General features: G+C 38.6%; 1 protein-coding gene across 2 annotated transcripts in view; it reads right to left on the bottom strand.

Moving 5' to 3' along the window:
* Positions 1 to 1,059: 1,059 nt before the first annotated feature.
* PTPRE (protein tyrosine phosphatase receptor type E) overlaps positions 1,060 to 12,190 on the bottom strand; it is a 56,759-nt gene continuing 45,628 nt past the window's right edge. For both annotated transcript variants that reach the window (XM_088520033.1, XM_088520034.1), the window contains 9 exons: positions 9,560 to 9,695; positions 9,043 to 9,192; positions 8,843 to 8,936; positions 8,272 to 8,348; positions 6,953 to 7,087; positions 6,229 to 6,354; positions 5,298 to 5,458; positions 2,592 to 2,727; positions 1,060 to 1,379 (listed from right to left, as the gene is read on the bottom strand). In XM_088520033.1, the coding sequence (XP_088376159.1) occupies positions 1,305 to 1,379; positions 2,592 to 2,727; positions 5,298 to 5,458; positions 6,229 to 6,354; positions 6,953 to 7,087; positions 8,272 to 8,348; positions 8,843 to 8,936; positions 9,043 to 9,192; positions 9,560 to 9,695 (1,090 nt within the window). In that variant the 3' untranslated portion in view covers positions 1,060 to 1,304. The remainder of the gene's footprint in view (positions 1,380 to 2,591; positions 2,728 to 5,297; positions 5,459 to 6,228; positions 6,355 to 6,952; positions 7,088 to 8,271; positions 8,349 to 8,842; positions 8,937 to 9,042; positions 9,193 to 9,559; positions 9,696 to 12,190) is intronic.

The raw sequence follows: 12,190 nt of genomic DNA on the forward strand, positions 1-12,190 counted from the left end.
ATATTATCATACCTTGTGCTCATTAATTCTTATAAGCATTTTAAAGAGCAGAAAAGATATTTTTAAAAATTTTCCAACATTCAGACATGCTGTGATTTTTTTGGATTTCCCAAACCCCAGCAAATTCTGTTCAGGACTGTGATAAATATTTTTAAAATTTATTTTACCAATTAGATTTTCAGTAGTACTTTCAGTAAAAATATATCTATATACACAGTCATACACCTCCTTTGGATAAAGGGAACACTTTTCTTGACAATTATACAGGGAGCTTATTTTAAGAATATACATTTTAAAAGAGCTTTTTGCTACAATATTTACTGCTAGCATTATGCAGTCAGCAAAGTATTTTTTCAAAATACTGCTAATTCTGTTGATTTTAGTCAAAAAGTGATACTCTCTCTTCACCTTATTCTCTTTCAGTGGGGAAATTATGCATGTATCGATTGAAGCTTTATATCCATTTTTGATAATGGCTATAAAGCCTCTTCAAGTAGACAAATTCAGGTGCAGCAAAATATACTCTTCCAATATGCAAAATATTCTCAAAATAGTGGTAAACTCACACTATTGTACCTCTAAATTGATTTAAGAGGAGAGAGAGAAAAAGTAAATGGACTTTGAAAACTATATTAAACCAACCAATTGAAATCTGTATCCACCACCATCAACCTGCATTGTTTTAAAAATTAGATTTTAAAAGCAGTTCTATTTTCAGTTGGACTGTACATTATCACACATGGAGAGCCATATGCTGACACCCTATCGTTTATAGTACTTCACTCATTGAACAGACTCTTGACTTCAATGAGATTATTTGAAATAAATTACAAATAAGCAGGAGTGGTTTATCAGAATGTGCCCCCAAATACAGAATATTTTCATTTGCCATTGACTTCAGTGGAAACAGATTTATGGCCAAAACACTTTTACCTAAACATATGTATCACAATTCATCTGTCCAGTATGAAATGTAAATGAGCTACATAAAGCTTCGAGAATTGGGAAAGAATTGATAAATATTTCTAAGGGGAGAAAAATGCAAAGAAATAAACCCTCAAGAATTAATTTACTGTTATTTAGAATAAAGATTTCTATAGCATTTTAGAATGATATACTGTATATGAACATTATAATTTGTTTTTAAAGATATTTATATTTAAGAAAATTTTATACAGCAATGCAACTTTTAGAGCAAACACAAGGTCATATTTACAGTAGAAGTCAACAATAAGAATGACAAAATAAATTAACAAAATATACAACTATTTATACAGACAACTTAAAAAATAAGGCAGGAGTTTTCATTTGAAATTAGCATAATCGGAAAATATGTCGATGAAATCTTGTACCACTCTGTAGCAGAATTCATACTGTTCCTGAAAGACAAGAAAGAGGGATCAAAATGTACTTGGAATGCACAGTAAGGTGACATGGGAGAGAAATCCAAGTGCTAAATGCAACAGGCCTACACGAGCTGTGACAGCTCCTGATCCGCAGGGCTCCGGGGGTGAGCGGGGATCCCACCGGATAATCTCCCGCTGTTTCTCTTGCTCCAGGGATCCAGTGGCCCCTCTGCTCCTCGTCCCTGGCTGATTGACTCACTGGGCTGCCCAGCATCAATTTCTGTTTCTCCATTTTAATTTCAGTGTAGTTCACTTGCAAACGCTGTCTGTGTGCATTGGATTTACCCCCTTCCCGCGCTAGCCCACTGGCTAGTCCCTGCATCCTGAACGTGGGATTTGGGGACACGCCGATGTGCCTCGTGTTGGACTTGCTGCCCTCTGAAACCCCTAACAACGCTGATGAGGGGATGTGGCAGCTGAATCCACTCATGCTGCAAAGCAGAGCCTACCAGAAGCCTTTCCATAGGCTTTCCGCAGGCTCCCTTGGGAATATCTGTTGCAATTACACCTACAACTAGAATTATTAAATCACAGAGGCAGGACCCCAAAAGATACGTATTTCATCCCTGTCTCCGTGTGACTGCACACAGTCCCTTTTCTCATGATCCAAACCATGAAAAAAATCTACCTGAAAAAGAGTATTTTGAGATAAATGCTATTAAAGTTCCTAATTGCTGAAGGGAATATGCTATTAGGCTCAAAATAAGAGCAATTTTACACATTGTTCTAAAAGATACATATCCAAGCAACTCTTATGTTTACTGATTAAGGACAAATGCCTGCACTAAGCTTCACATATTATTTGTAGTAAACTTTAAACCAGTCAAAAATATTTTTCCTGTTAGCGATAACCTGGAAGCCAATTTAAGCCCAGATTTTTTTTTTAACGCAAGATAAAGGTATCTGTTTCATAGCTTAAAAGCCATTTACATTTCATATGTTTGTCAGCAGCAAAACTCAGATTTCTTTAATCCATCACCCATTCTTAAAAACCACAGAGCGTTAAGTCACGTTGTATTTTTCGAAACTGTAGAGTAAAAATACGGATTTCTACTAATACACTATACATACAGAGTCATCATACATAATTTATTTCAACCCGCAAAAGCCTACTTTGTTCTCCTCCCCCAAGAATATTTACAAATACATGTCCCTTGACAAAGATGTTATTGGAAAGTGTCATACCAGTGTTTGCACCATGTGCGGTCTTTGCAGTCTTAAGCTCTTCACAGCTTGAAAAACATCTAAAAGCCCTTCAGCCTTTACTCGTTCCAGAATATTGCTGAGTGCTATGAATGTACCTGTTCTTCCAGCGCCAGCACTGCAACAGAAACATATTTGCTTGACATAGTAGGATAAAAAAGGGAAAAAAGAAATAATAGTGATATAGAACACCTGAATACCGCTACCAGCCAACTTCTTACTCTTTGCAATTATTTTAATCACTCTGGTCTTGCCAGGTGATTAATTATTATATTCTGCAGCCAGAATTAATCAGAATTTAGTTGGAAGCAATAAAGGCCCATTACTCACAGTTTATACACTCAAGGAAGAGCTGGCTGAGACAACACGAAGTATGAGCCAAAGTCGGAAAGACTCGGATGATGAGCTGGCAAAGTTTCTTCTTTAAATCTAAATTACTCTTCAACAATAACAACAAAATTCTGGTGGTCTCACACTCTGCTTTTTGTTTTATCGTGATAGCAGCACAGTCTTTAGGCTTTTAATGGCAGAACTTGGTTATCAGAATGTGCCCCCAAATAAAGACTATTGTCACTTGCGTTGACTTCAGTGACAAAGACGCACGGTGTGATCAAACACACACATTTCAATACATGATTTATCTCTTTTCATGGGGAAACATGAAAGGATATTATTACTTGAAACTTATTGAGGAAAACCATCATGATTTTAACAACTGTTGTGTATGAAACCGTTTCTTCTCCAACAGCAAATACAAGAAACTAAAGGCAACTATTCTGCCTCTAACTTATTGGACTATGACAAGAAGACCAATAAAGTTGTGTTTGGTATGATTGACTCAATATATTTTGACCTTACATCTATTTGAGATCATAAATCTGTAGAAACAAAATATATTTGAATATCTCATTTATTATGCCTAATATCGTAGCCATAAAAAAGAGTTTGCTTTCTCTCTCCTGATGACAGTTTTGCTGGGATGGAGCTAAAAACGGTGGCTGTGCCCTGGGAGGTAAATAGCTTTGGTAGGGAAATTTATTAACAGGCTGGAATTGGAGATTTGGTGTCAGGGATAATACAAAGTGAAAGGTTCACTGAATTGCTGAACAAGGATAAATGCAAAATAATTTATTAAATTTAAACTTTTAATGCCTTTAAATGATTCATAAGGAGATGAATCATAATAGCAGGTCATTGCTTCTACTTTATTTCCATTAAAAACAGAAAAACCTTCTAATGAACATGGCCTTGTGAAAAGATTAAGCGCAAATGCATGTATCCTCAGCTGGATATGTAAGACATCTGGGGAAAAATGAACAGGTAGGATGTATTGGATGTGTTATTCCCTTCAGACAATTACTTTTATCAGATTAAAGACAAATGCAACTTTTTAAAAGATTGAGATTTACGTGTAATTAGCTAATCTCCAGTAACCATCTCAAAGCCCCACGAGAGCCACGTTTTGGCATAAGTTCACAGCTACAAAAAGATGGAAAAATAAATGTACAAAGCACACGCATATTTGTATAGCAGCACACTTAGATCACTGCATATGGTGCTTTTCAGCTGTGTGTATGAGGCAGATAAATGTTGCTTTCAGCTAATTTCTTTTTATACTTTTCTCATATATAAGAATTTATGGGAGCGAAAGCTCTGGCCCACGGATGTGGTTGGAGACACACACATGAGAAGGGCGCTGGGAAGTGGGAACAGATTCCCGGTGTGTTCTGCTCTCAAGTCAGTCTGCAAACCCCCAGACATTGAGAGTTTTATCTTTATTCTACATAATAATCATCTTTGTTAGTGGTTCCTTAAACCCTTTGTGAACAGTTGGGGAAAAAACAAACAGAAGTTTTCAAGAGGTCACGTGACCACTGAAAAATTGCTCTTTCCATGTGCTTCCCTGCGGATACTCATTCATTTTGGAAGATGCTGCCATGAATTCATGGAGAAGTTCATATGATTTTCAAAAACTGGGAGGTACAAGCCATACAATAGGGGGTAGGAGGGAGTTTTAAACATTAACAGTTCTGTACCATAATTATTCTGTGGTTTGGGTATTTATTTTCTTTCTAATTGTTTTAAGAATCATTGGAGTGGGGTGGAAGACTAATGAAAACTGTCCCCCAAAAGATACTGGGAATTTGACCACTGTGTAATGCCAGAACAGAACTCAAAAAAAAAAAAAAAAGAGTTTAAAAATCTTTCTAAAAAGAGATGATATATTTTAGAAGAACCCTAAGAGATGTTAAAAAAAAAAAAAAAAAAAAAGACAGTCTCTAGTTAATTGACAGTCTCTAGTTAATTGGCAGATGATAAAGTTGTGATGTACCAAGTCATACTTCAGCTCCCTATTAACATTAAACATAATATTCTCTGTCCTCCTGACTCCTCCTCCTATGGGCTTTTAAGGTCACGGGTAGATTTTGCCTTTTGGATCAGAATATTCCCTGATAATTTGCAGAACAGCAGCTGCATTTCCATCCCGGTAGAACACTGGAGCACCTACTACAATTCCCCAAGAAACAGAGGGGATTTCCCAAGAATAAACACTTGTTTATTCTCTATCCATTGAGAGCAATTTAGCAAAAGTCCCGAGTCCTTTACCTAATCCTAATGTATGGGGTTTTGTGGTTTGTTTGCTATTAATAAGAGAGAGCAAGGGCAGGAGGCCGGAGCAGGACCCACCTGCAGTGCACCGTGATGGGGTGGTTGCCCGTTTGCTGCTGCTGCTTCTGCACGGCCGCGATGAGGTCGATCATGCCCTTCCCTTCGGCGGGAATGCCGATCTCCGGCCAGCCGTGGAAGTGGAACTGCCGCACCAGCCTGCTCGGCCTCTCCTGGGTGCTCTGCACGGGCAAAAACGATCCCGTTTGGCACCGTTAGCATTTCCAAATGGAAACGTGCTTCTTACCTTAAATACCAGCCATATAAGTTTTGTTCCATCCTGATAAAGGGGGCTCTGCTCGACCTGATCCATGCAGCGGTCAGGCAGACCTCGGTTCTGAACCTCTCCACACTCTGCTGCTAATTCACCTCTATAGTTTCCCCTTTTGATTTGCAGAACTGTTTCATTGGAACAGCTCTAAGAATATATGCACTTAAAGATGATCATTCTCAGCATCAAACACTTACGACTTTTATCATCCAAACAAAATCAAGTGTTGGTTTAAAAAAAAAAAATCATTTCATGAAATTCACTCACCTTTTTTTGGCATCACCTTTGTTTAAATTTTACCACACACACACACACAAGTTTTCCTTGCCTATATGTCTGCTAATTAAAAGCCGCCCTAAACAAATACTTGTGTTATGCTAATTTCATTACATAATGTGAATGTTATTTCACTATTTTGAATATAATGCAACAGGGTGGTTTAGAATGGACCTTATTAATAGTGTTAAAATTCTAATGTAAAAGGTGATGAGGAGAAACAGGAAATAATCTGAGACAAAAAAAAGAAAGTAGTTCAACATTGGTACTTTTGGGTTTTTTTTTTAAATGTGATTAGCAGTAGTGGAATTTTCTGATTCTGTGGTATTTACCTTTATCCTAGAAACTGAACTAGATTGGAACCAACATAAATAACAATAATAGTAAGTAGAATAAACACAATACCTGATTGTATGTAATTATGAAGTCCCTTACACTGATGGCATCTAAGAGACTGTCATTCTTTATTTCTACTGTTATCTCTCCGTGAGTCACGGAGCCCTCCGATGGCCAGTACTGGAAGCATTTTTCCTGCAAAATTGAAAGAGAATCATAAGTGTTACTTGAAATTTTTTTTCAGTTATCTGATTTTCACTTTTTAAAAGTGTTTGAAACACTTTTGAGTGGGGTGACTAGTAATGCCTTGGTTTATATAGCAATGAAACATTTCCATAGTATAGGCCATTAGGATAAAAAGGACACAGGAGTAGTAAATAGGAGTAGTAAATATTTCTTTATAAACAGGCTAAGAATAAAATTAACACCTAAATAGGATGGAATGTTTTTATGAAGTCTCCCAAAAGCAAACACCACTTTGCAGACCCTTATGGGAAGGCCAACAAGGGGAGCCCTGAATCTCCATCACTGAACACACAGGGATAGAGAAAGGATGCCCAAAATGCAGAAATGTCTTCAATTAATGTGAATTAGCAGGCAACAACAAATAGTTTATCTAATGCTGACACTCCTATTTATTGCATTCTGAAAGCATGACATGTGCTCTAGGTGACCCTGTGTGTGCAGGGGGTTGGACTAGATGATCCCTAGAGGTCCCTTCCAACCTTCAGCATTCCATGATTCTGTGATGGGGGTTAGGAGTGCTCGAGGAAGGAGCCTTGCTCAGTGGTACCTGCTCCCTCTCCTGCAGCTCCGTGAGCATCACGACCGTGTGGCACTTCCACTCCCAAACCATCCTCCAGAAATCCTCCACCGTGTGCGGCAGCGGGCCCTGCGTGGCGATGAAATAATCCTTCTGGCGGTAGCCCTGCGCGGGAAGAGCACGCACATCCCTGTAAGATTCCCATGACATGATTCCAAATCTGGGATGCGCTTGCAAACGCGCAACCAACTTCATGCCAAGCGCTATGGCCCTCAACAGGCAACTACACATTGAAAGGGTTTTAAGTTATCGAGAGGAAGTAATAACAAATATACTTAATTATTTCCCTTATTCCAGGGAACTGAGTAAGTTACAATCAAATATCACACACTCAATACCAGAAATGCAGTAAAAAAAAAAAAAAATACACCTAATAAAAAAGGCTTAGTCATGACATGTAAGAAGACATTTTGATACAATATTTATAGGGAAACCGTAAGAGTACTTGTATTCTAGACACATGCTTAAATCATGGTTAAATGAAGTATTCTTTAAAAAAAAAAAAAAAAAGTCAAAGACCACCGTTTCAGGCTAGGTAATTGTAGATGAGGTTTCTGTCCTGCTTTTCTCACAAGGAGGATACTGAAGCTCATTAACCACTGCAGTTATTGGCCTTCCTGCAGAACCACCATGCAACTCGCTGCCTGAGCTACAGTTCCAGTTACATATGGATATGCAACGAGCATCCAAGATCCTCAAGCACTAACAGGGTTTTATTGCTTAAGGATATAATTAATTCTCATATTTAAATAAAACTGAAACCCCATAGATGGTGTTGCCCAAAATTCCAACAGCAAGGCAGGAGCAAAGCAAGGAATTGAACCATGTTTTCCCACATAAGCTAGAGCTCCCAAAACCTCTGAGATCCTTTTACAATCCTAAATATGCTGTGCTTTTTCTTTGCAAGTCAGCAAAGTGCTTATTTGGTATGTGTTTTAGCCTGCGTGCAGATAATGGAGTAGTTAGTTCCAAATACAAATGTTAGTTGTACAGCAAATTAATCTGTTACACTGTTTACTTTCTTAGGATTTAATAAAAAAATCTTGTTTATAAAACCACAAGAATATTTAAAGTACAGAACTATTTAAACTGAAACTGAAACATCAGTTTAAACTGAAACATCAGAGTAAGATGAGAAACGTATGTGAAAACTTTCATAAGCAAAAGCCAAAGAAGAACACTAAAGGTTTTCATAAGCAAAGGTGATAGAAATCTCTTTTAAAAGACTTATCAGCAGCAAGAAAACATTTGACTTTCAGTTGAAATATATTTAAAGTTTTTATACGTACATCTATGAAGGAAGCATTGATGTAGTCTGTATACTCTTGACCTCTTTTCATTGACAGAATCACTCTATTAAAATCATCTGAAAAATAAAAACAAATATCTCTCCTTGCTTTTGCTAACTGTATGTTGACTGCCCCATTATAACCTTTGGAAAGCACAGCAAGAGAAATTTGTCTGAAAACCAGAGAGAATGATTTAAAGGTCTTATCTAGGATTTACTAAGTGCATGGAGAAGCAAGTTCAGCAACTTTCCTTTTCACACTCAGTCACCTCAAGAGGATGAATCTCAGCAAAACACAGAAAATTTGGCTACCGCAAAGGTGGAACTGCTGAATTATTTCCTTCCATCATGAAAAATATCTGATCATGATATATTTCATGCTTGCAAGCATTCTGCAAGGTTGCCGAGATGCTGCTCTTACTGTCGAGAGCTCTTGAGTTCATCCCAACGCCCTTAGGCTCTTACGTGAGATGTGGTGCTACCAGCATGTAACATGCTTAATTCTGGCCACGTTACAGTTATCGTGTATTATTACACTTTTTTTTCTATAGATACAAAGCTGATAGTCTTACACGGAATAATCTGGATGACTCTGGCTTTTTTCATGTTTGCTGGAAGATTGCCAGTCCTCATGTTTTCCTTCATTATTCGAACATTGGTTAGTTTCTGTAAAAAAACACAGAGATTCAGCAGTTCCTTCTCCTTGTCATTCTCATATTTTTAGCTATCTTTTTGGTTTAACTGTCGAAGGGCAAAACCCTTCCACACTTACCTTAAATTCTTCTTCTAGCCCTATTTTGACGAGATTTGGTGCTGTGCTGTGTGATGTCTGTAGGTGTTTTTCTAAGGATGACACATCTAGTTCTGTGTCCCCGTAGAGGTAGTATTCGAGTAAGGCTTGGTAAATGAATGAATATTGCATCTGCGAGGAGCAAACAGCAGGCACGTAAGTAGACTGAAAGCAGTGAAGCTGCATCAAATTTGGCTCTTCCTTCTCTCATGTACTTGACTATCATCAAAATAGAGTTTAAGCTAAACCGGAATTTTCTATTTCACTGCTCACATTCTATAAAATTCCATCCTTTTACGTATAGTTATCACGTCCATGTTTTCCCTAAATGAAATATGCCGTACCTGGGTTTTATCACAACCCTAATTTGTCTGGATCTTCTTCCTCAGCCTTTTGCTACTGGGTTTTGCTCAGTTTGCAATAACCCAGCTGGGTGACAGAGGCACGTGCTACTTAAATTTGAAAAGTGGCAATTCTGGATGGTTATGAAGCTACTTACGTCAGTCTGAACCATTTGCGGACGCTGATTCCGTATTCTTGACACAAACTCAAAAACATCAACTCTCTGTTCAGCGTGCATCATGTCTATTATGGCATCTATAACGATAAACGTGCCCGTTCGACCCACACCAGCACTTCAAAAGAAAAAAGACACTTAAATGAACTACAAAGTCTTCACGGATTGCTACAGCAAACACACAGGTAGAACTTAGGCCGTTTATACTGGATTGAATTACTGGGAAACACAACGTTTCATTTTTCACTCTTATAGTGGTATCAATACAAAAGGAGCTCAGCTTTTAAGCAGAAAACATCACTCTTTTTTCCGAGTCTGAAATGTAAAGATTTTAAATATAATTTTAAAAGATTTTTGGAAAAAAAAAGAATATTCGACTATCTATTCAATCTAAGGATGGAATTTTCAATAGTTTTTCCTACTTCCAAGAGCCTTTTTGTGTGGTTGCTTTGCATGAAATTTTGAAAATATTAAGTTAACAAGTTCTACACTGTTTAATGCAGCTAAATACTGTTTCACATCCCCCTTCAACAGCCACGAGAGGGAGCAAAACTACTATAAATTACACGACTTCATTGCCTTGCAGCCCTTCCTCTGAGGAAAAGGGCATGGCATCCTGTGCTCGGCATTAATAGCTCTCCTTTAACCTTCTGTTCACTTGCTTTGCTGGGATGGCAGAGAAACACTTTCGAAACCAGGGCAAAAATTTCTCCTCTGACTCGATTGTTCCCAAAGATACTAATTTTCAGCAAGGAAACTATGCTTTAAATAATACCAGAAAAAAACATCAGCAATGCATAGTGCTATTAACTGTGTGCATAGCACTACTTAGTGTATATGTGTTTGTATATATATATGTACACAAATAGTCTTAATAGTAAATGCTATGTGAATATCAAAATGCTGTTCCAGTTCTGCTCAGGTGCTGCTGAACCTGCATCTGCTGAGCCAAGGAGGCAAACCAAGTGATTTTCTCCATGGAAATCACTTTGAGGTACCGAGTCCCCTCGTGGCCTTCCCGCTCCGCGTTCCCGCTCGCTCCCTCACGGCTCGGGGAGGTTCTTCTCCCTTCCCTGGCGCCCTTCCCCTCACCCAGGCGTTTCCTCCCATGGCCGCGCGGTGACCTAGGCCTCGGCCCCGCTCCCGCTCGCCCTGCGCTCCATGTTGACTCACATTGACGGACATTTTCCTCTTCCCGGCCGGGAAGGCCCCAGCGCGCGGCTGCCTCATCCTCAGCACCCCCGAGGCCTGTGCTCGGCCTCCCGAGCTCTCCCCGCGTTGCAGCCACCATCCTGTTTTCCAAACCCACCTTCCCTTCTGCACTTAACTCTCCCATCGCCTCCCGGTCAGCTCACTTGGGAGCCGCTTTGCTTCCAGCCTTGCTAAGGCTCATAATTTTGACACTTGCATCAAAACCTTTTGGTTTTACTTATCTTCCCACCTTTAGAGTTGCCTTTGCTCTGTTTTTCCCTCTCAATTTCTCTCACTGTTTAAGAAAGTAGCATTTTAAAAACATATATTTTGGTAGAAACTTCCCTCTCACCTCCTACTACATATTATCTGCTGTTCTTTACTTCCAAATGCTAAATTTTTCATTAACACAAAAGATTCCAACCGAGCTGTTTCTGTTTTGGGTGACGTTTTCCTAAACCGCTTGCTCTGAAACACACATTATGATCCATGAGTTTCCCTTTCCTTTTCCCAGCAATTCAATATTGTCATATCCGGAGCAGTAAAGGAAATTCAGTGTCGCCTTTTTCAGTCTTTATTTCTAAAGCAAACGGAAGCTCCATCCCAGTCCTAAATGCTGATACATAGTGGTGCTGTTGGGGCCTGTTGGATCACTACATTGAAGTCACTGAGTCACTGCACATTTGTCAGGAGAGGTTATTTTTACCATTTCTTACCACTACCTACTTCAGATAGTCCAAATAAAGAATGTTGACCGGGTGAAAAACAAAGCTCAAACCCAGTATTAGCCCCCGCTGTACACCACAAAAACACTATAGGTGGGTTTTCATAGGAAAGACTATGCAAGACAACTAAAATCTTATTTTTCTTTCTTAAATCTTCCTTTAAAGACTCATGAACTCTAGCACAGCAAGTCTGAGTCGAAATGAGGGAAACGGCTGCCTGGTCACGACAAATGTGCTCTATTCAGTGGTGCACAGGGAAGCTCCAGAGGCTCTTTGAGTGTTTCTAGATGTCTAACATAGATCTAAAACCATCTCCTTAAAGCAAAGATCAGAAAGATAAAGCTGGGTTTTTTGTTTGTTGTTCTTTGCTTCTAACCTCAGTAATGGTTCCCAAGAAGACACTTCTTGCTAGTTGTAAGCCTACAGCTGCTGAAGAGGTTTTAATTATTCTTTTAATATTGATTTGGAGTTCGTTTGTTGTTTTATTAAGATTAAATTTCCAACAGTTCACCACAAACTTTTGAAAGCAAGAAACTTAAATATTTGTGACTGGATGAGTACAAATATATTCTACATTGGGACACAGGTACATTTTCAAAATTACAGAATTTAAACCTCTTAAATGCAAGTCTTCCTTTAAAAAAATCTACTCATTTAATGGATAATTTATATAGCAAATGGCAGTTTTGTTGTGGGA

This window comes from Tinamus guttatus, unplaced genomic scaffold (genome assembly GCF_059628265.1).
Source record: "Tinamus guttatus ecotype Peru unplaced genomic scaffold, ASM5962826v1 Tinamus_guttatus_pri_ptg000079l, whole genome shotgun sequence".
NCBI classification, from domain to species: Eukaryota; Metazoa; Chordata; class Aves; order Tinamiformes; family Tinamidae; genus Tinamus; species Tinamus guttatus.